We start from the raw sequence: 24207 nt of genomic DNA, 5'->3' as shown, positions 1-24207 counted from the left end.
GAGTTCTCCTCACAGACCTGAAAGCAAGGATTGGACAGTAGTTCACCAGTTAGTGGTGCTGCAGAGGTACCAGAGAAATATTAAGAAGGGCCCACAAGACTATAGTGGCTGTATATGCCGGTATATGAAAGATCAAAGCCCACTTAAGACAGCAGTTTGATTGGCCAAAACTCCACAAAGACGTGGTGGAGTACTGCAGGAGTTGCCACATGTGCCAGGTTGAGGGGAAACCACACCCTGCAGTGAAAGCTGCACCCCTAATCCTGTACTGGTGGTAGGAGGACCCTCCAACAGAGGGCTGGTGAACTGTAAGGGATCCCCTCCCCACCCCCCGAGAAGAACAGGGGACAGGCAGGCACATGGCAGGCAAAAGTTTAGAAAGAGAAAGGGAAAAAGTGACCAAAAGGGCAGGTTAAGGAAGTCCGGTAGGAATCCCTGATGAAAATCCCTACTGTCTGGTCAGCCAACCCTGAAAAATGTGAAAAGTTAGACCCCACATCCACATGCAGACTCTAGAAGCACCCCACCAGAGTTGCTAACATGATTTACAGGAACCTGCAGAGACAAAGAGATACCTCTAGGGGACACAGAAACTGTGAAGGTCATGCCTCGCCTAATGGAAGTGCCACAGGAGAGTGCAGTCAAGTCTGCACACATACCTGCAGGCAGGAGTGTCTGGATGATATAATCCTGTTCTGATGTAGCTACTTCATACCTTCCTTTTTTCAGAAGAACCCATTCAATTCAGAAATGTCTCCTGATGTTTTCAGGATGGGTATAATTGACACCTTTTAGCCTGGAATCTTTTTGTCCTTAACAGACAGTGTTGGAACACACAGGTCAGGTCATCTGACCTTTGGCGGCCATCTTTTGCAGCATTGTCCACATTTTAAAAAAAAAGGTAAAGTCAATTTTAAAGAGTCCACCTTAAATAAATTTTATATCTTAAAAGTGGGAAGGAATATGATGTCTTTACTGGACATGACACGCCCCGCCACACACAAAACAATGGAATCTTGATTTCAGGGTAAAGTAAGAGAAACGTGAACACACATTCTTCACTCATTCTAACATCCACACCTCAATCTTAGAACTACTATAGCTGGCATTACCTACAACAGCCATTTCTTGTTCAGGTTTGGATGAGGCACAAAAATAATTTAATTTCCTTCTTGGGCATTGAAGTTTTGCCCCAGGAAAGCTTCTGTTTAAAAAAACTTGGTGCTTTCTATCCATTTCCCACTTTTAAATCCCAGTTATGTGGTGTTGAATGGGGTTGGATTTTTCTAGCACCTGTTTGCAGCACTTTAGGAATTTTCATATAAACAGACATGTGGCTTTTTGTGAGACCTCAGTCCTTGAAGGGATTGAATTTCACAGGCAGTTGTAGAGATATATTTTCTGTTCCAAGGTTTGTAATATTCAAATTTCCATTACTGCATTGTTCCTGGCTGTTGTCACATTTCACTCCCTCTACAGGCCTTAATCTCTTATCTGCTGCTTCCACAACACATGGATTTAATAGTTCAGGTTCTGGAACATTGATAATTCTTGATATTGATAAACTGGGCATCCATGAGGTGCTATGACCAATCAGCAGCAGCAAAATTGTATTCAACCACAATCTGTAACCTCATGGCTCGGCATATCCCCCATTGTACCATTGCCACAAGCTGGGGGACCAACCCTGGTTCAATGAAGAGTGTAGGAGGGCATGCCAGGAGTAGCACCAGGCATCCCTAAAAATGAGGTATCAACCTGGTGAAGCTACAACGCAGGACTACCTGCATGTCAAACAGTGGAAGCAGCATGCGATAGGGCTAAGCGATCCCACAACCGACGGATCAGATCTGAGCTCTGCAGTCCTGCCACATCCAGTCATGAATGGTGGTTGACAATTAAACAACTGACAGGAGGAGGAGGCTCCACAAATATCCCCATCCTCAACGATGGGGGAGCCCAGCTGAAGCATTTGCATCCATTTTCAGCCAGAAGTGTCGAGTAGACGATCCATCTCGGCCTCCTCCTGAGGTCCCCAGCATCATAGATGCCAGACTTCAGCCAATCCGAGTAACTCCATGTGATATCAAGAAACGGCTGAAGGCACTGGATACTAACAACATTCCGACAATAGTCCTGAAGACCTGTGCTCCAGAACAGGCCACGCCCCTAGCCAAGCTGTTCCAGTACAGCTACAACCCTGGCATCTACCCATCAATGTGGAAAATTACCTATGTATGTCTGTGCACAAAAAGCAGGACAAATCCAACCTGGCCAATTACTGCCCTATCAGTCTATCAGCAAAGTGATGGAAAGGGTCGTCGACAGTGCTATCATGCTGCAAGATTAAAATGGCTAGCTAAATTCCTTACTATTTCAGGTGTCTTTGTTTTCTTGTTTGAAAGTGACTCCCTTTCCCAAAACTCCCATTTAGTCTGATTGTTCAGAATCTCGGCTTTGAGCTTTCAACTTGTTACGGACAGGTGGTAAGAGGAGTGGGTGGTTGCCAGTGTTCACCTCTCAACTGACCGCAATAGTGTTTTGTTTAAAATGATGAGTTAGCCTCTGAGTGCCAAATAAACAGACAGTGACATGTTTTCTTGTTGGTTTAAAACAGAAGATTAACTATTTATTGAACAATATTCATTCCCCAAAATGTTTGCGACACCACTCACGCATGCATTCACTCTCATGTACACTCTCAAGAGAAGATAGATAGAAGGCAAAGGGTTGGGTTCAAGGTATGGTAGGTATTCATGGTTTACAGTAAACCTGTTGAATCTTCTAAGTAGAATGGTCACTTTAAAGATGCAGGCTGGGTTGTTTGTAGTCTTGATTTGTTGAGGTGTTGTAGATTTCTGGTGGTTAAGATTTCAGATTGGAGTGGTGGGTCACTTTCAGTTCTCTGCTGCACCAAGTTGAAGTGCAGAATTAGCAGCAGTGTTCCTTCCTTGTTTTGGCTGTATCTCTTTCCACAGCCTCTCGCTAGACTGCTTTTCTGCAATATTGCTGTGATCTCTCTCTCTTCAGAGGGTTATCTTTGAAGGTCACAATTCATCATCAGCATTTCTGATACCTGACATGGTTTTTCTCCCCTGTTGTGACCACACAATAGACCAGGATATGGAATCTGTGGCCATCCATTAATGTCTGGATGAGTATATTCCTGTTATGATGTGACTACTTCATACCTTCTTTGTTTCAGAGGACCCATTCAATTCAGGACTGTCTGTTGATGGTTTCAGAATGGGTGTAATTGATAGTTCTTAGACTGGAATGTATCCTTTTGTCCTTAACAGACAGTGAGGCAACATTTGAAGACACAGGTCAGGTCGCCTTTTGTAGCATTGTCACCTTTTTTAAAAGGTAAAGTCAATTTTAATAAAGGTCGTATCTTAAAAGTAGGAAGGAATATATGTCTTTACTGAGCATGACAGGTGCCAACCTAGTGAAGCTCTTCCAGTAGAGCTACAAAACTAGCATCGACCCAACAAAATGGAAAACCTACCAGATATGTCCAGTCCATAAAAATCAGGACAATCCAACCCAACCATTTACTGCCCCATCAGTCTACTCTCAATCATCTGCAAAGTGATGCAATAACATGCTCACCAATGCCAGCTCGGTTCTGACAGGGCTACTAAGCTCCAGACCTCATTACAGCCCTGGTCCAAACATGGACAAAAGAGCTGAATTCCAGAGGCGCAGTTAGAGTGACTGCACTTGACATTAAGGCAGCATTTGATCGAGTGTGGCAGCAAGGAGCCCAAGCAAAACTGGAGTCAATGGGAATCAGGGGAAAAACTCTCCACTTGTTGGAGTCATACCTAGCACAAAGGAAGACAGTTGTGGTTGTTGGAGACAAATCTCAGCCCTAGGACATGACTGCAGGAGTTCCTCAGGGCATCACTCTAGACCCAAATATCTTCAGCTACATCATCAATGATCTTCCCTCCATCAAAAAGTGGTGGAGATGTTCACTGATGATTGCACAGCATTCAGTCCCATTTGTAACTCCTCAGATAATGAAGAGGTCCCTGCCCACATGCAGGAAGACCTAGACAATATTCAGGCTTGGGCTGGTAAGTGGCAAAAAACATTAGTGCCTCATGAGTGCCAGACAATGACTGAATCTCCCACCATCAACATCCTGGGGTCACCGTTGACCAGAAGTTCAATTGACCTAGTCACATAAATACTGTGGTGACAAAAGCAGGTCTGAGGGTATGGTGGAATACTCTTCACTTGCCTGGACGATTGCAGCTCCATCAACACTCAAGAAGTTTGACACCATCCAGGACAAAGCAGCCTGCTTGACTGGCACCCCATCCACCACCTCAAGCATTCTCTCTCTCTCCACTACTGGTGCACAGTGACTGCAGCGCGTACCAACTAAAAGATGCAGTGTAGCAACTAACCAAGGCTTCTTCAACAGCACCTTCAAATCTGTGATCTCTAGTGTCTTGATGAACAACAGCAGCAGATGCGTGGGAACACCACCATCTGCAACTTCTCCTCCAAGTCACACACTCTCCTTAATTGGAAATATATCGCTGTTCGTTCAGCGTCACTGGGTCAAAATTCTGGAACTCCCTCCCTAACATTACTGTGTATATAACGTTATGACCTGGTGAGGAATGGGTCTCAGGCTTACCTCTGGCCCCTTTCCTGGTCTGGCCATAACAGGGTTTAACTTTTAAAACATGCTGTTTTTAGCTTACTGCTCTCTAATTGTAATTGTAAATGAACCAATCAGACAGGTTTCCTTAGGTTTAAACAAAAAAGATTAAAGTATATTAGCCTTAACACTCTAACTCAATTAAAATTACAAAAAATATGTGACGCAACTATGCTAGCATGCATATGAGATTAATACACACACAAATAGCTACAGAGGAGGAGAAAGAATCAAAGGGGGAGGATTTGGAGTAGTAGATGGAATTCAGTTACTGTCTTTAGTTTTGCTTTAAAGTCTTTGGTTGGAATTGCGGTCTTGTCATTCTCGCTGGGGCCCAATGCACACTTTCAAACTTGCTTCTCTGGTACCAGAAGGCTGAAGTGATCCTCTGTCCTGAGGCTTAAGCTGCTTCCATGGATCCCTGGAAGTTTGCTTGAGAGAGAGCAACAGCGAGAGAAGGATACGTTCCTTCTCTTTTGTCTTCAAATTGCAGTCTGCCCTTTTGTGTGGCACAATTCAAAAAGTCCCCAGGTTGGCCAGCAGGTTAATCATGTGACCAACTCTTTGTTTGAAACAGCATTGTCTACGAGGATTGTTTCAAAATTTCTCCAGTCACACTCAGTCGGGGATGGAGGTTTGTCTCTTACAAAGTCAGTGCTCTCAATGTTTTTTGATCACCATTACTGACAAAACCCATCGCACTAATTGAATCAGTGAGCCCTCCCATTGTCTTTCTATGCAACAGTCTCTCAGAATGCAAATGTGCAACGATGTTTTAGCTGTTCAGTTCTGTGGTCCTTTTAAACAAGTTATGTTCAATGTCCAGTAAAAAGGGTTCAAGCAGTCTTCCATATGCTGAAATTAATATGTTTCCATTTGGCCGATGTGGTTTCCATCACAATACCTACACCACACAGGCTGCAGTGGTTCAAGAAGGCAGCTTACCACTACCATCTCAAGGGAAATTTTTGAGGCAATAAATGTGGATGCCCACATCCCATGAACAAATAAAAAAACAGAAATTTCTTTGAAGAGGTAACAACAGAATGAATAGACAAGGGTAATATAGTAGAGAAGTCAGAGGGTAAGGTGTGAGGTCGTGGGCAGGGGCAGTGAGGTCGAAGGCTGGGCTGAGAAGTTGTGGGCTGGGGCAGTGAATTTGAAGAGTGGGATGAGAGGTTATGGGCAGAGCTAATGAGATTGGTAAATAGTTTGAGAGATTGTGGGCCAGGGCAGTGAGGTCAGAGGGTGGGTTGAGAGGTCATGCATTGGGGCAGTCATGTTGGAGGGTGAGAGGTGTTTGTTTAGGGACGGTGATATAAAGGTCATTGTGCATTGCAGTCACTGATAAATGGATGGGTTGTGAATTACCCTGAGAGGAGAGTGACTATCATAATAGATCACAGTCTTTTAAATACTTGAAATATTGGACATAACAACTGACAATTTCCAATTCAAATGATGACAATGACAGTGAACGCAACAGTTTCTATTCCAAAGTAGCCACTGACAAGCTCACTAAGTCATTCATCAAATCATTGAAGAGTTTGGCTTCAATTTCTTTCTGAGGCATTAGTCATTTTCAAGCACTGACCATATACCTTAAAAATATCAATAAATAATAAATATATTTAAAGATAAACAATTCCTAAAAATATAAGTAAGCTTCTCCATGAGCAACTGGCAAATGAGACTAAGTGTGGGATTAACGTGGGTGAGGATGGGAAAGTGGGATTGGTGTGGATGTAGATGGGAGTGTTGGATTAATATGGATGAGGGTGGGAGTGTAAGATTGGTGTGGGATTATTATGGGATTAGTGCATGAGGGTGGGAGTGTAGCATTGGTGTGGGGTTTTTTTTATTCGTTCGGGGGATGTGGGCATCGCTGGCTGTACCAGCATTTATTGCTCATCCCTATTTGTCCTTGAGAAGGTGGTGGTGAGTTGCCTTCTTGAACCGCTGCAGTCCTTGGGTGTAGGTACACCAACAGTGCTGTTAGGAAGACCCAGTGACAGTGAAGGAACGGCGATATAGTTCCAAGTCAGGATGGTGTGTGGCTTGGAGGGGAACTTGCAGATGATGGTTTATCCATGCATCTGCTGTGGTACAGGTCGCGAGTTTGGAAGGTGCTGTTGAAGAAGACTTAGTGAGTTGCTGCAGTGCATCTTGTAGATGGTACACACTGTTGCTACTGTGCGTCGGTGGTTGAGGAAGTGAAAAAGCATTATTGTGGGTGAGGGTGGGAGTGTAGGATATTGTGGGTAAAATGGATGAGGATTTAATGTGGATTACCTTGGATGACATAAAGGTATATGGATAGTTGTGGGATGTGAAGATGGGATGTTGCAGGGTTTCAGGAGGCTGGCAGTATCCTGAAGATATTTCAGAGGTCTGGCTGTTGGAGTGGACGTGGGGAGAAGCTGAGTCCCAGGATTCTACACATCCTGGCTCAATTTACAATGGCAGTTGGGGCAGTTGATGCACTCAAGACCAGAATCAAGGAATTGCAAGTGGAGCCAAAGAGAATTGATATCCTTGGCTTTGTTGATGGTCAGTTGGAGAAACTTCAAATCTCGCTAGCAGACAGGCAATTTGAGAGCGTGGCAATGAGGGACAGTGGGATTAACCTTGGAGTCACAGACTTGCATATGGAAGCTAATCCCATACTTTCAGAAAATGTCACAAGATCACAAGACACTTTCAGTGGAGGAAGGCTGTTCAGTGCATCTTAACTAATCCAACCGGACAGACCCTACCCTCATCTCATTGCTGAATCTAATTGGTTCTGAAATGATTCCAGGTTTTCATCTCAACCACACTATTGGGCAGTTCAATTGCTGTGTGTGTGAAGGACAGCTTCCTGATATCAGTCCTAAAGATACCTTTGACGTGGTTGAAGCAATGACCCCACAGTTTGTTTTAAAGTAATATTCTGAATTAACCTTTTCCATGTCATTTGCCATTCATATTCCTTATTGCAATCACCTCTCAGATGCTTTCTTTCAGGGCTGAAAAGCCCAAGTTTCGTCCGGTTTTTACTCAACTCAAACCCGTAACATTTGGCCCAGTTGGTCTGTGCTGGTGTTTATACTCTAAATGAACATGCAGTAAGCTTTTTTTTTAGAGATACAGCACTGAAACAGGCCCTTCGGCCCACCGAGTCTGTGCCGACCATCAACCACCCATTTATACTAACCCTACACTAATCCCATATTCCTACCACATCCCCACCTGTCCCTATATATTTCCCTACCACCTACCTATACTAGGGGCAATTTATAATGGCCAATTAACCTATCAACCTGCAAGTCTTTGGCATGTGGGAGGAAACCGGAGCACCCGGAGGAAACCCACGCAGACACAGGGAGAACTTGCAAACTCCACACAGGCAGTACCCAGAATTGAACCCGGGTCGCTGGAGCTGTGAGGCTGCGGTGCTAACCACTGCGCCACTGTGCCGCCAGCTTGATCCAGCTGACTTCATCTAACCCCATCAGTATAATCATTCCTTTCTCCCCCATGTGTTTATCTAACTTTGTTGTAAATGCATCGATTTTATTCACCTTAATTCCTCCTTGTGGTAGCGAGTTTGACATTCTAACCACTAACTGGGTAAAGAACGTTCTCCTGAATTGCCAATTGGACTTATTGGTAACTAGCTTATATTTATTCAATAGTCTGTACTGAGTGTTCTCGGATAACGAACCTTTCCAGTGATTGCGTTCCTGTTTTACAGAAGGACTACTTCCTGGAAGCAGTGTTGAATCAGCAGAACACTGAGCTGCAGACATGGCTGACGAGACAGGTAGGTGTTAATCGACTCATATCCATTAGATTAAGAGTCACAGCAGACCTTGTGCCTGCAACGTGTGGTTTTGGAGAGTGCTTCCCTGCTCCTTTGGGTGCTGCTGTGTTGCACCCCTGAGAAAGGTGTCACTATAAAAAGAAAGTGGGCTAAAGATCCATCAGGGCAGCAATATTGGGGTCGGAGGAAATGCTATTTCACTTGGTCAGGCCACACCAAAGCTGAAGGAGGCTGCACATTGCAGTGGAAGTGCTTTGGGCCTGGGCAGGGAGTATCAGAACCAACCCATCCCCATCCCTACCCCCATCAGGCCACTGCTTGGACGGGGTGGAGATAACACCCATGGTGAGCTGCATGGTATCCTCCAAAACAAGGTGCAGGGCGACAAGAATGAGTGTGAGGCCGGAAGTGGAGAGGAAAGGACAGGTACATAGACGGGGGAGGGGAGGAGAGGAAAGAGGGAACGAGGAGAATAAAAGAAAGAACATGAATTTCTATAGTGTCTTTCAGGATATCCCAAAGCACTTTACAGCAATTAAATACTTTTGATGTGTTGTCACTATTGTAATGTAGGAAATGCACACAGATCCAACCTGGCCAATTACCACCCCATCAGCCTACTCTCGATCATCAGTAAAGTGATGAAAGGGGTCATTGACAGTGCTATCAAGCGGCACTTGCTTAGCAATAACCTGCTGAGTGATGCTCAGTTTGGGTTCCGCCAGGGCCACTCAGCTCCGAACCTCATTACAGCCTTGGTTCGAACATGGACAAAAGGGCTAAACTCAAGAGGTGAGGTGAGTTTGACTGCGCTTGACATCAAGGCAGCATTTGACCGAGTATGGCATCAAGGAGCCCTAGCAAAACTGTCAATGGGAATCAGGGGAAAACTCTCTGCTAGTTGGAATCATACCTACCGCAAAGGAAGATGGTTGTCGTTGTTGGAGGTCAATAATCTCAGCTCCAAGACATCACTGCAGGAGTTCCTCAGGGTAGTGTCCTAGGCCCAACCATCTTCAGCTGCTTCATCAATGACCTTCCTTCAATCATAAGGTCAGAAGTGGGGATGTTCGCTGATGATTGCACAATGTTCAGCACTATCCGTGACTCTACAGATACTGAAGCAGTCCGTGTAGAAATGCAGCAAGACCTGGACAATATTCAGGCTTGGGCAGATATGTGGCAAGTAACATTTAGAAACATAGAAAATAGAAACATAGAAAAATAGGAGCAGGAGTAGGCCATTTGGCCCTTCGAGCCTGCACTGCCAAACTATACGATCATGGCTGATCATCCAAACTAAGTACTCTGTTCCCACTTTCTTCCCAGATCCCTTGATCCCTTTAGCCCTAAGAACTATATCTAACTCTTTCTTGAATATATTAATTGATTTGGCCTCAACTGCTGTCCGTGGCAGAGAATTCCATAGGTCCACCACTCACTGGGTGAAGAAATCCCTCCTCATCTCAGTCCTAAATGGCTTACCCCTTATTCTTAGACTGTGACCTCTGGTCCTGGAATCCCCCACCATCAGGAACATCCTTCCTGCATTTAGTCTGTCTAGTCTTGTTAGAATTTTGTAGGTTTCTATGAGATCCCCTATCATTCTTCTGAACTCTAGCGAATACAAGCCTAATCGACCCAATCTCTCCTCATACGTCAGTCCTGCCATCCCAGGAATCAGTCTGGTGAACCTTCGCTGCACTCCCTCCATAGCAAGAACATCCTTCCTCAGATAAGGAGACCAAAACCCCACACAATACTCCAGATGTGGTCTCACCAAGGCCTTGTATAATTGCAGCAAGACATCCTTGCTCCTGTACTCGAATCCTCTCGCTATGAAGGCCAACATACCATTTGCCTTCTTAACTGCCTGCTGTACCTGCAAGCTTACTTTCAGCAACTGGTGCACAAGGACTCCCAGGTCTCGCTGCACCTCCGCCTTTCCCAATCTATCGCTGTTCAGATAATAACCTGCCTTTCTGTTTTTGCCACCAAAGTGAATAACCTCACATTTATCCATATTATACTGCATCTGCCATGTATTTGCCCACTCATTCAACCTGTCCAAATCACACTGGAGCTTCTCTGCATCCTCCTCACAGCGCACACTCCCACCCAGCTTTGTGTCATCTGCAAACTTGCACCATACAAGTGCCAGGCAATGACGATCTCAAAAAAGAGAGAATTTAACCATCACCCCTTGACATTCAATGGCATTACGATCGCTGAATCCCCCAATATCAACATCATGGGGCTTGTCATTGATCAGAAACTGAACTGGAGTAGCCATATAAATACCATGGCTACAAGAGCAGGTCAGAGGCTAGGAATTCTGTGGCGTGTAACTCACCTCCTGACTCCCCAAAGCCTGTCCACCATCTACAAGGCACAAGTCAGGAGTGTGATGGAATACTCTCCACTTGCCTGGATGGGTGCAGCTCCAACAACACTCAAGACGCTTGACACCATCCAGGAAAAAGCAGCCCACTTGACTGGCACCCCATCCACAAACATTCACTCCCTCCACCACCAATGCACAGTGGCAGCAGTGTGTACCATCTACAAGATGCACTGCAGCAACACACCAAGGCTCCTTAGACAGCACCTTCCAAACCTGCGACCTCTACCAACTAGAAGGACAAGGGCAGCAGTTGCATGGAAACACCACCACCTGCAAGTTCCCCTCCAAGCCACACAACATCCTGACTTGGAACTATATCGCCGTTCCTTCATTGTCCCTGGGTCAAAATCCTGGAACTCCCTTCCTAACAACACTTTTGGTGTACTTACCCTTCGTGGACTGCAGCAGTTCAAGAAGGCAGCTCACCACCATCTTCTCAAGGGCAATTAGGGATAGGAAATAAATGCTGTACTAGCCAGCGACGCCCACATCCCATGAATGAATAAAAAAATCTCCCATAAACAACAATGTGATCATGATCAGATAATCTTTTATCTAATGATGTTGGTTGAGGAATAACTGTTGGTCAGGACAGTGGGAGAATTCACCTGCTCATCTTTGAAATAGCACTGTGGGATCTTTTATCTCAGCTTTCAAGAGCAGCAAGGGCTTTGGGTTACTGTCTCATCCAAGAGACGGCACCTCTGACAGTGCAACACTCCCTCAGTATCACACTGGGAGTTTCAACCTGCATTGTGTGCTAAAATCTCTGGAGTGGATCTTGACTTGGAAGTGAGAGTTCTACCGCTGAGCCACGGCTGGGAATTGAGAAGGAATGGGCATAGGAGATGGAGCAAAGTGAGGTTGGGGAGAGGTGATAGGATTTGATACGATACTCATTTTCAGCACAGCCCCTATGTGCCCCACACACAGATTGAGTTATTTGTGTTGATCTGGGCCACAGCTGGCTAGTCAGGAAATAATGATGCATTAGCAGGGTGGAATGGTTACTGTACTGATGTTTTGGGGTCTCCATTAACGCTATGGTGGCTGTTATCCATTTTCAGAAATAACGACATTTGAGCTGGAGGCGTTGAATGCTCACAATGAGTACAGGAGACGTCATGCAACACCCCCTCTGACCTACAACAAGGAAATGTTCAAGGACTGCAAAGCATGGGCTGAAGTCCTGGCGCCTAGAGGGGAAATGGAGCACAGCGATACAAAGAATGGAGAGAACATTTGGTATAAGTGGACCTCCGGGGCAATGGAATTTACAGGTTGGTGATTGGTTCCTTTACAACATCTGGTGTTTTGCCCAGCAACTATTAGATTTGGAAGTTATTGATCTTGCATTGTGTGAAGCAATCAACAACCAAACTCAACATTGAATCTACAGCAAAACTCAGTCAGTCCGAATAATGTTCAGGCTATACATTCTGTGTGAGGTATCAGTCAATGTGTGTGACATATCATGTGACATAGGAAATTCAGCAGTCCAGTTCAGCAGTTGAAGTGTTACTCTTCGTTTTCCAGTGATGAACACAGTGGATCAATAATTGGTTATTTTCTTTAAGCAATTAATCTGGCTTGAAGCTTCTTTAAAATTTTGAGAGTGTATAATAAATAGGGTTTAAATACACTGAGAGAGCGCTCCTATTTCCTTCACGTGCCAGAACAGTCTGTCTTTGAACAAAACAGTTTTTTTTCCAACCAGTTTCAAAGTCAAATGGCAACATTGTATGTCCATTGTATGTTCTTCTCTGTATGGTTGTATCCAGGCAACCAAGATGCACTTTCACTTGGTAACTTCTGAAGCTGGCTGCCTTAAAGACGCACCACAATATTTCCCAAGGAGATAAAAAAAATAAGATCATGACAAGATGAACTAAATGTCTTTGGGAGGTACTAGTTTGTTCAAAGTTGACTTATTGCTCTAAAGGACTCTGCCTTTAAGTCGATGTAGACCTGTATCAGTAACATTGTGTGCCTGGAATGGATCATTATTGCTTCTGCTAGCTTACTGATCTCAGTAAGGGTTACATAGAGGGAGGTTTCATCCACAGGGCATCGGTTCCTCCTGTATGGTGAAGCAGAATCTTCCACCATCCAGGCAGTCTTAGTGCACTCTGGTCCTCATTGATCAAATTTAGTGGTGCAATTGGAGAATGCTCACCTAGGGTAAATTCATCAGCGTTATTTTTTTATCCACACTCTGACCATTTGTCTCAACAAGTAATGTTCTTAGCAAGCTATGTACCCCCTGCTCCCTCAGGTTAAGATCTTAGGGCAGCTCACAAATTCCCTATGGATACCAATTGACATTTTGATTGGCGTCCCTGTTCCATTTAGTAAAGGCATGGCCAATCTCAATCGATCAACATGGAAATCTTCCACTTTTGGTGCACAGGGCGGCTGGTATAATATACAGGGGAATAATCTCTGCCTTTAATATTAACCAATTAACATTTGATGCATAATACCAATTTTTCAAAATGGGAACTTGTAACAAAGTGCAGTGTCATATTCTCAGTATCGCTTAGGCCCTTTTAAATCTGGTATGCCACGTATTCCCTGTTGTTACAGACAGATGGGGAAATGTTTGGGTGACTTCCAATTTTCGCCTCCCAACTGAATGTAGACAGTATTTTTTTAAGGCTGTGTTTGCTGACAACGCAACCACTAGGTTGCGCAAATGTAGACTCTTCAACTGCGACGTTCAGGCAGCTGCCAGGATTAAAGATGGCGCTGCTCAATTTATTACTGGAAATGCTTAAGGTTAGATCGTTCTAGCAAACTAACCTTACACTAAGTTGGATGGAAGCCCAGTAATATGCTACTATGTAGTTATGGAATATTAACTGTAATCCTCAGATCCTTTTAATATTCCAGTAATCCTATTAATACAAAAGGAATTTTATGATGAATTTCCATTGGAAGATAGTGAATTGGCACCCCGATCAACGGAAACGAAAATTGGGCAGAGTATAAAATGTGCTTCCAATTGCTTATTGTGATTTGTTTATATGACTGACCAGGACTGATTTCACCCGAACGCAGCTACTAGCTCCCACCCCACTGGCCGCTCTCCCTCCTCGGCAACTTATTTTCTCCCCCTTCTCCCTAACGGCCGCTTCCCCCCTCAGCCGCTTGCTCCATACCTCGCTGCTCCCCCCCACTTCCCTGGCTGATTGTTCCCTGCTCGCATCACGCCATTCTCCAGTCGGTCGCTTGCCCCCCTCCCCCCTCCAGGCCGCACTGCTTCCCTCCTCTCGGCCACTCGCTCCCATGTTTCGTCAGTCTCCACGCCTCGCCCGAAGAAGCAAGGCAGGCTGCAAGGGGTGACGGGGTGACATAGGAGCGAGAGGCCGAGAGGAGGGAAGCAGCACAGCCTAGAGCTAGCGGCTGGATAGATGGATTGGGGGGGATGGAGAGCAAGCGGCCGGACAGCAGGGTGGCGCGAAGCGAGAAGTGGGGAACAATCGGCCAGGGGAGTGGTGGGGGAGCAGCGAGGACTGGAGCAGGCTACTGAGAGGAGGAAGCGTCAAGGCCTGGAGCGAGTTGCTGAGGGGGGAGAGTGGCTAGTGGGGCAGGAGTAAGTGACAGGGATCGAGCTCCAGCCACAAAGCCTCCCATTCAGCTGTTCCCTCCAGGCGAGTGAGGGAGCTGGCTTTATTGCGCATGTGTCAAGATGGACAAGGCGCGAATATGCGATGATGTTGGCGCTGTGCGATGACATCACCCGCGCATGTGACACTAGCCTCTGATTACGTCAGCGGGCTGCTGCGTTGTCAGGAGTCACTTTGTTTTTGTCAAATGGTTTTTAGCCCTGAGTGTTTTGTTTGCCAAATAAATAGCCAGCGAAAGGCTTTCTCCTTGGTTTAACGAAAAGGAAGTTAAAATTTTTATTTAAACAGCAAATTGTTCACAACCTTCACCCGCTCACACATTCAACACACATACACACATAAGGATAGATAGAAGGAAGGAAAAGGGTAAGATGCAACTAAAGTTGCAAGTGGTGTAAGAGTTCGTGGTTTACAGAAACCTGTTGAATCTTCCTGGGAAGAAAGTCTTTTCAAAGGTGCAGGCCTGGATATTTGCAGCCTTGAACTTGCTGAGGTGTCGTAGATTTCTAGTGATCACAACTTCAGTCTGGAGATGGCGATGGAAATTCCTGCTTTACTGCCGCAGGTGGGGAGCTTTTTTAAAAAAAAAGTCAGCTTCTAATTTCTCTGCAACAAGGTTGACTATAGTATCAGCAGCAGGAATTCTTGCTCAAAGCCTTTTTTTGGAATGTGGCTTTCGGTGTCATCTTTGGCTGATCTCTCTCTCCTGAAAGCTACCTTTTAAGGTGAAACCCCTCAAGTTTGAATTTCAGTCAGCTGACCAGGATTTCATTCCCCTGTGGTGACCATTCAGTGGTCCAGGAAATGGGAGCCATTGTTGTATGACGGCCTCTGATTATAGTCCATTTTCGATGAAGTGGTGTTCTTCACACCCATTGTGGTGACCTTGGCCACAGAAACAGGTTGTCTTTAAAAAGTCTTTGTTAGTTCATTCCTGTAGATAAGAGTCATCAATATGTAATGGGCTCCTTTCAATTTTAATGAGTTCTGCTCAAAGCTAATTCAGACGAAGTTAAAGAGTTTCATTTTCAGCAGACAAACTCCAGTGCAGGAATGGGGGTTGTATCACCTGACCTCTTCTTCCATTTTGTTGGATAGTCAAGTACCATAGTTTTTTACTTCTTTATTTCTCCAGTTCATTGTTTATTTCATCACGACTCCTTTCGAGCGTGACACCGTGCATACACAATTCCGCGTGTAAGTTTCATCAATTATAGTCATAGAGTATCAATTATCCGATTTATTTCATTTTGAATTTCTGCCATTGCTTCAGTTAATTCCCTAATTGACCAGAGGATCTGACTCTCTTCCTTGTTACCTCCCTCATCAGGCCACTCTCCAGAAACATTGCATCCTTCCATTATATTCCCACGTAAATTCTATGCCCAATCTGTTCCAAGCAGCAGTTGGGTCTGTGGTTCCTGTACCCATCCACTCTGCCAGCCCCTTCTTACCAACAGACCGAATCTCGCTTCCTGACTTAGCTGTCTTTATCTCTTCGTGAATCACAAGGGAAGGCCAATCCTCCTTTAGATCTTTATCTGCGTTTTTCTGGTCAAAGTCATATCCCAATTTCTTCACTATTCAGTGGTACAAGATTGTGTGACATTTATGCTGAGTAAATTTAGCAGGGAAATAATCTCAAATCTCATGTCATTGCACATGCTTCGTAGGTATGGAAAATCTCCAGTCCATTTGTAGGAATGAAAACAGACAATGCTGGTCAGGTAGCATCTGTGAAGAGAGAAACAGTTAATGTTTCAGGTCAATGATGTTTCATCAGAACCGGAAAAAGTTGGAGATGTGGCAGGTTTTAAGCAAGTACAGAGGCAGGGGAAGGAAGATGTGAAAGAACAAAAGAGAAGGTTTGTGATAGGGTGGAAGGCAGGAGAGATTAAATGACAAAAGGGATGATGGTACAAGACAAAAGGAGATGGTAAATGGGACAAGTAAAGAAACAAAAGATGTGTCCAGAGGACGTAAAAATGGCAACAAAAATGGATCATTCCAATAGCTATTGTCTGAAATAATGGGAGCCGTAGTTATGATCTGAAATTTTGTAGCTCAGGCTTGAGTCTGGAAGACTGTAAAATGCCTAGTTGAAAGATGAGGTGATGTTCCTCAAGCTTCCATTGAGCTTCATTGGAGCAGCATCGGACAGAGAGTTATCTTTCACATGTTGAACAACTGTAAAACAATTAAGATACAAGGTAATATCTGCTTTCTTTTAATATCTAACCATTTCACATCCTCTTAGGTCTTACAGCATTTTATGCTCATCTCAGGTTTATTTATCCTATTTTCATTGTTTTATCTTTTTGTGTGTTGCTGCTGGTTGGGGTCATTGGGATCCTGTTGTTTTGTCCCGTCTCCAAGGCAAGCCAGGCTGAATTGTTGCCCCTCTCTCTTGGCCTGAGAGTTTGGTCTTGATGCAGGGGTGTCATCTGCAGTGGAGACTCAATGGGAGCTGAGATCGCTTAGCTCTGGCTATCGTATGCTGCTTCTGCTGTTCAGCATATATACTGTCCTGTATTGTAGCTTCACCAAGTTGGTATCTCATTTTTAGAAGTGCCTGGTGCTGCTCCTGGCATGTTCTGCTGCACTTCTCATTGAACCAGGGTTGATCACTTGGCTTGATGGTAATGGTAGAGTGAGGTATAAGCTGGGCCATGAGTTTACACGTTATGATTGAATGCAATTCTGTTACTGCTGATGGCCCACAATGCCTCATGGGTGCCCAGTTTTGAGCTGTTAGATCTGTTCTGAATCTATCCCATTTAGCACAGTGGTAGTGCCACACAACATGGTGGAGGGTAGCATTAGTGTGAAAATGGAATTTGATATCCACAAAGACTGCGGTGGTCACCTCTGCCAATACTGTCATGGACATTTGTATCTGTGACAGGTAGATTGGTGAGGACGAGGTCAAGTAGGCTTTTCCCTCTTGTTGGCTCTCTCACCACCTGCCGCAGGCCCAGTCTGGCGGATATGTCCTTTAGGAATCATTGCATCTTAACTAAGTGTTTCTGGAAAGCGCTACATCTTTCAATGATGGACCTTAAACTAAGCGATAGGGGTGGAATCAGGTGTGAAAATTTTACCATGGCATCTAGGGCCTCTTGTTGCAGAATGATATTTACTTCTATTTGGGTTATATCCTATGGGAATTAAGTGGGCGTTTCCTACCCAAGTCCTTTTATAGGGCTTAAAACAAAAGGTTGGCCACTTGACCTGACAGGTGTATAGATTCTTTAATTATCTCATTACTTTTGTTTCAGAGTTCTTGGAAATCCTGTACTACATCTACTGTTGATTTTAGCGCCTTCCACAATTCTTTCATCTAATCAGAACCTCTCATTTATTTTGGTCAAAATTCCCCTCACTTGCTCTCTCATAGTCTCAACATGTTCCCACTTCGATTCTATGTCTATCCTATCCCAAACTGCAGCATGTGCTGTACCTCCTACTCCTATCCACTCCTCCAATCCTCATCTCCTCCTCACATTCTCTGCACCATTCTTAACACTTACTTTAACCTTATAAAGCCATATAAACTGTGGGGGTGGGGTGGGGGGGGGGGGGGGGGGGGAAGGGGGGGCGGGGTTGATGATGATGATGGCAAAATTCATCACTGTCTTTTCAAGCATTCGTTTCCTCAAAGTCCTTAACTATTCGATGTACCATTTTGCTGTAGAATATATCATAGGCATGATTACACAAGCCTTTTGGCACTTAAATGGCTGACAGATTAAATATCACTGGGACAGTCTCATATATACCGTTATTGTGTAGATTCCCGTTGGTACAGGTTACTACTAACCATTCTCAGGACCTTCAGTCGTCTGGGCAAGATCTTTCCTTATCTCTTGCCTCATTCCCCTCAGCTTTCTCTCTACTTATGGCTTTCATTGTTATAGTACCCCAAAAGATACAGTGTCCAAAACACAGTATTGACTGTTTATGTTTTCATTCCAGAAGGCCCTCCACTCATATCCGCCCTCATGCCTGGGGCCAAAAGGACAGCCAGTTCAAATCATATGTTTTAATGTCCCAGCTCTCATTCCTTACTTGCACCCCCACTATCCCAGTCATAATTGCTAATAACTTCTGAGAGTGTGACTATTTATACTATCCACTGGGCTTGCGTTCTTTCGCCTGGACCCCAATTCCTTCTGGGATCAAGAGGCCGTATAATCAGACTACTCCGAAAGGTGGATCTTTTACACAATCCTTGCACATAATTTCAATTTCACACATGTCCCTATAGGCCTAGCATGCTGTGCCTGTGTTATCTGTTCAATTATAAAATTAAATTATGGCCGTAGAGTTTAGAGGTAAAATCGGAGGATGTAACAGGGAATATAAATCATGTAAGTCACTGGCAATCAAGTATCACAAGGATATAAGAATCATCAGGGATGGATTGGCACTGCGACAGGTGCAGATCACCCCATCCTTCAAAGCCATTTCTGGCGGTTCTTTAAGAAAAGATGTGCAGTATTTATTCCTTCACAGTTTTTAGTTAATTAATGTGGTACCATTTTCAGTTTTCCCTCCTTGCCAGGAATTTGCACCAAGCAGACTAAAGGCTGCCCCGTCAATATTTGGGAAGGAGCAATTCCACATTGGCTCAAAGCAATATTGCTGTTTTCCATGGTTTAACATCATAACAAAATCTCCCACCTGATACTCAAATGGTCAAACCTTCTTGTCAAAGTGCTTCTTAGCCTGGTTTTGGATTTTTCCTGTCTGCCTAGTGTTACGACTGAGACGGAAGGAGTGCACTGTTTATTCTCCATGGGTCATAACAGATATTTAAATTTTTTCCCACTTACCGATATTTTTATCCCAGAATAAAACACACCAACCAGATTTCTTTAATAAACAACACAATTATCAGTTTATTATAAAACAAGTCTTAACCAGTAATGAAGTAAAGCATAAACACACAGATTGAAATATTAAAGTTCCCTTTTTACCTTAACCGCTCACACTCACACATACACATTTTCCGGTTAACCGGGGGAAAAAAGGGATTTTCGTTTAGAGTTCTGTTACAAACAAAAGAACACTTGGGCTGAATACTTGCTAATTCTTGAAGAAACAGCAGATAAACATAAGAACATAAGAAATAGGAGCAGGAGTAGGCCATTCAGCCCTTCAAGTGTGCCCCACCGTTCAATAAGATCATGGCTGATCTGTCCCAGTCCTCAACTTCTCTTTTGGGCCTGCTCTGCCTAACCTCGACTGCCTGAGATTTCAAAAATCTATCTACCTCCTCCTTAGATACATTTAGTGACCTAGCCTCCGCAACTCTCTGAGGCAGAGAATTCCAGAGATTCACCACCCTCTGAGAGAAGAAATTCCTTCGCATCTCAGTTTTAAATGTGTGCCCCCTTATTCTGTAATTATATCCCCTAGTTCGAGATTCCCCCACTAATGGAAACATCTTCTCAACATCTACCCTGTCGAGCCCCCTTAAAATCTTATATGTTTCTATAAGAGCACCTCTCATTCTTCTAAACTCCAAAAACTTGCAGGTTGATAGGTAAATTGGCCATTGTAAATTGCCCCTAGTGTAGGTACGTGGTAGGAGAATAGTGGGGATGTGGTAGGGAATATGGGGTTAATGTAGGATTAGTATAAATGGGTGATTGTTGGCCGACTCGGACTCGGTAGGCCGAAGGGCCTGTTTCAGTGCTGCATCTCTAAATAAAATAAAATAAATAAAAAATGAATAAAGGCCTAACCTGTTTAGCCTTTCTTGGTAAGACAGCCCCTTCATCCCAGGAATCAGCCTAGTGAACCTTTTCTGAACTGCCTCCAACGCTAGTATATCCTTCTTTAAATACGGGGACCAAAACTGTACGCAGTACTCCAGGTGTGGCCTCACCAACACCCTGTACAGTTGTAGCAGGACTTCTCGCTTTTTAAACTCTAACCCCCTAGCAATAAAGGCCAATATTCCATTTGCCTTCCTAATTACTTGCTGCACCTGCATGCTAACCTTTTGTGTTTCATGCACAAGAACACCCAGATCCCTCTGTACTACAGTATTTTGTAGTCTTTCTCCATCTAAATAATAATCTGCCTTTTTATTCTTCCTACCAAAGTGGATTACCTCACACTTTCCCACATTGAACACCATCTGCCAAATTCTCTTCTCTCCTTGGAAATTCTCTTCCTCTTTTCATTTTCTCCTCTTCTCCTGCAGGCTGAGCTGAGCTGGGGTTCTGTCCTTCAGGCTGATATTTAGAGACTCCAACCCCTTTTTAAACAGTTCATTCCCAACTCAAAACAATTCAAAATGAAAGCGAAACAGAAAGTCGACCTTCTGATCTGTCACTTCGCTGCACACATCTTCCCCAGTAACCAGGGTTTCTGTTCTATTTTTAACTTGAGTCATGTGACAATCAGTAAATGTTGTTGTCCGACAAGTCCTTTCAGTGTCCGCTTGATGATCCTCTTGGAAAAAAAACTGGTCCAACATTTCTTCAGTTTGACTACGAATCCTCAAAAGTATATTTAACAAAAACAGAAGCACTTTTGTAACACTAGCAACATAGATGTTAGTTTCTATGTTTTCCAGTATCGTTTCAAGCCATTTCTGATTGGCAATTCCTTGCAATAAGGGCGTGGCTGCAGGTACCAACAAGTGAACTGACACCTACATCAGTCGCCCCATCACTGCCTGGTAAGGTGAAATACTCATTGTGCTGTTTGGGGTGGATTGAATAACCATCAGGCACATTGGAAGCATATTAGGATCATTTGATGGGGTGATCTGCACAGAATTTGTTCAACATGATTCCCTCTTTCCACAATCCTGGATGACTAAGAAATGTGGAGCTTATGAGAAATCCCCATTATTCTCTGTAACTCAGTAAAATTTTGGTCAGTGAAATGTGACCCCTGATCACTATCAATTGGATTGGTACTCCCCACCTGCAGATCACCACACCCAATAAAAGGTGTGCTGCTGTGAGTGCGGTATTTGTTCTACATGGAAAGACCTCTATCCACAGTAAACTTGTCACCGACCACCAGACAGTAACGTAAACATAATGTCATGGAGGTAAGGGTCCAATAAAATCAATATGGCGGTTGGTTCAAGGTCCATTGGTAGGGGGAGAGCTCCGTATCAATGCTTGATTAGTATGGTTGCAAGATTGTGCTGCAAACAGGACAGATACCAATTCACCTGTTTTGTAACATATTCGGCACAACCGGGAAACCACGCAAATTAACGCAATTTCTAAATAATAGTGTCAGCCAAGTAATGACCCCTTACTGGATGAGAATGGAGAAGGTCAAAAATAGCAGGTGCCATGGAAGGGGGAATGCATACAACTGCTAGGTGGCATGATAGCCACCACAATCAGAAATGTACATTAACTGAGGGTTTGCATTTGAAGACATATCTGGCGCTAACTGTGTGTCAATAGCTCAGTGCATAGGCTGGGGTAATGGGCACCCATTCAGATCCCACGCAATTACCACTGCACATGGAGAGTAGCTAGCTTGAAGGAAAAGTCAATGTCTCAACGATGGATGTCAAAAACAGCTGTCAAAGGTGCAATGAAGTCTGGCCAAAGGTCACCATTAATGGTGGCTTCTTTAGTCGTTTGATTGGCCCAGGAATTACCTCGAGACAGCTCGTCGCAGGAGCGGGAGTGAGACTTAACCTTACCAACATAGATAGGAGCCTTTCATGAATTGAGAGAGTCCCACAGGGAAGCAAAAAGATTTGCATGAAGCAAAGCCTTACCATCAACAGTACAGAAACTGTTACGAGCATGCAAAGACAACAGTGTGTTAATCACATAGGCACTGTCAGACCAGATATTAATTGCAGTATCATGAGTAATTTGAACCACTGTTAACAGGGCTGCTACTTCAGCATACTGGGCAGAATGAGGAGTGCATTTGAATTCCTGTTCCAGCAAAATCACTGCAAATCCAGTCTGACGTTTCCCATCGTAATGATAGGATGATCTGTCGATGTAGATGTCATGGGTATCACTCAGTGGAGTGGAGGCACAGGATGGTGTAAAATCTGCGCCTTTTTCAGATTAACTTTTAGTCCAGAGACCAAAAGAAGATTTAATAATTCTTACATTAGTTCAATATGAGTCTGCTTGTCAGATGTGGCCAGACGACAGGTTGTAACAAATATTTTCAGGTCTCGGGAAGGGTTTAAGTGACTGGGCCATTTGTTTTTGAAAAATAGTTGGGGCATTGTGGAATCTCTGAGGCAAACATGTCCATGTGTAACTTTGATCTTCAAAGGTAAAGGCAAACTTATACTATTCCTCTACCTGAAGGGGAATATTGCAGAATCCATTTGAAATGCCAAAAGTGGAGAAGTCACAGCTAGCTACCTGGCAGGATTTGGGAAAGAAGGGTTGGGGGTCTCGCGGATGACAGGAGCACGAGCTGGAGTCACTGAATTAAGCTGTGAGGCGGCAACTGCCATCGGGTTTCCGAACCAGCCAAATTGGGGAATTAGTCGCAAATGTGCCAGTACAAATAACACCCTGCTTTAACAATGGACCAGTGTTAGATCTTACATATGGCCTGTTCTACCCTGCAACAGAGTATTGCTGAACCGAAGGGTGAGGGACTATTAACCTCATTCCCCACCATCTTGCCATAATCATGCTCAGATTTAGCAAAATCCTCAGAAAAAGTACTAAATCAGTTTGTTAACCGAGGGGTCCATAGTCTAGGGAATGCCAATGGCCACAATATTTTTGATTGCATTCATGGAACAAACATCCATCCTTAAGGCACCACTACAGACAGTTATTAGCATAATCGAGCATGGCATGGTACTTAAACCGTCCATTGCTGCCGAGAATACCTTTCTGATTGTGAGTAGTCATGTAAACCAGGGAAGAAACATACACAGGATTCCCATCCTCAAATAAAACAATGGGAATTAGTCCCTGCTGAAAAATCTGAGCAGAATCATTAAAGCCTAATAGATTCAAGGGGGTCTCCAGATGAGAAAAGGGAGCAGGGTTATGCAATACAGTCATGGTAGAGCCGGAATCCACTAAAAAGACATGGAGTGGCCCCCCATTGCCAGTGACCCGGACCAAGGGATGTCCTTCCTCCCTGAACCAAATGGGGGAGGAAGCAGTCACTGCAGAGGCCTGTGACCATCATAAAGACTGGTCAGACAATGGGCCCTGGCGCATGCCCTCACTATGGGAAACCCTTGAAACACCTCTCTCTCCAACCTAACTATGCCTCATTGTCTCAACCAATGACGAGAGGCATTCCAATTGTTACAGAACATAAATTGAAATCAGTCTCATTATCTTCACTACATGGGGGTTAGTAGTGCAGTCCGATGTTCAGTTGTTGGTTATAGCGACAGTCAGGAGCATTGTGTCCCAGCTTAAAAGATTTCTAACAGATCAAATATTCTTTATCGCCCATTTGAGTACCATTATTATTCGTTGAGATTGGAGGACCCTTTACTGCCAACAGTTTAGAGTTGGCAAGGGCAGGGGAGAATGTAACCCAGGCTCATGACCGAATACAGGATTCCAACAAATTAGTCCAGGGTGTTCTTTTGTGGATGATGTTACGGCCATGTAATGTGATGTGGGTGGTTCCTACTGTTCAGCTCCCCACCTAACTGCAGCGTGTATTTGTATTAGAGTTAGCCCCTTGGTGTTTT

The 24207-nt window shown here is 44.2% G+C and overlaps 1 protein-coding gene across 1 annotated transcript in view; it reads left to right on the top strand.

Annotated features, from left to right (window-relative positions):
- The first annotated feature begins 3973 nt into the window (after positions 1–3973).
- LOC137347478 (uncharacterized) overlaps positions 3974–24207 on the top strand; it is a 179122-nt gene continuing 158888 nt past the window's right edge. The window contains exons 1-6 of the mRNA XM_068011924.1: positions 3974–4082; positions 7479–7602; positions 7685–7745; positions 8415–8483; positions 8858–8909; positions 11955–12167. Coding sequence (XP_067868025.1) covers positions 3974–4082; positions 7479–7602; positions 7685–7745; positions 8415–8483; positions 8858–8909; positions 11955–12167 — 628 coding nt within the window. The remainder of the gene's footprint in view (positions 4083–7478; positions 7603–7684; positions 7746–8414; positions 8484–8857; positions 8910–11954; positions 12168–24207) is intronic.

This window comes from Heterodontus francisci, chromosome 32, assembly GCF_036365525.1.
Source record: "Heterodontus francisci isolate sHetFra1 chromosome 32, sHetFra1.hap1, whole genome shotgun sequence".
NCBI lineage: Eukaryota > Metazoa > Chordata > Chondrichthyes > Heterodontiformes > Heterodontidae > Heterodontus > Heterodontus francisci.
This window is presented reverse-complemented; position numbering and strand designations above follow the sequence as displayed.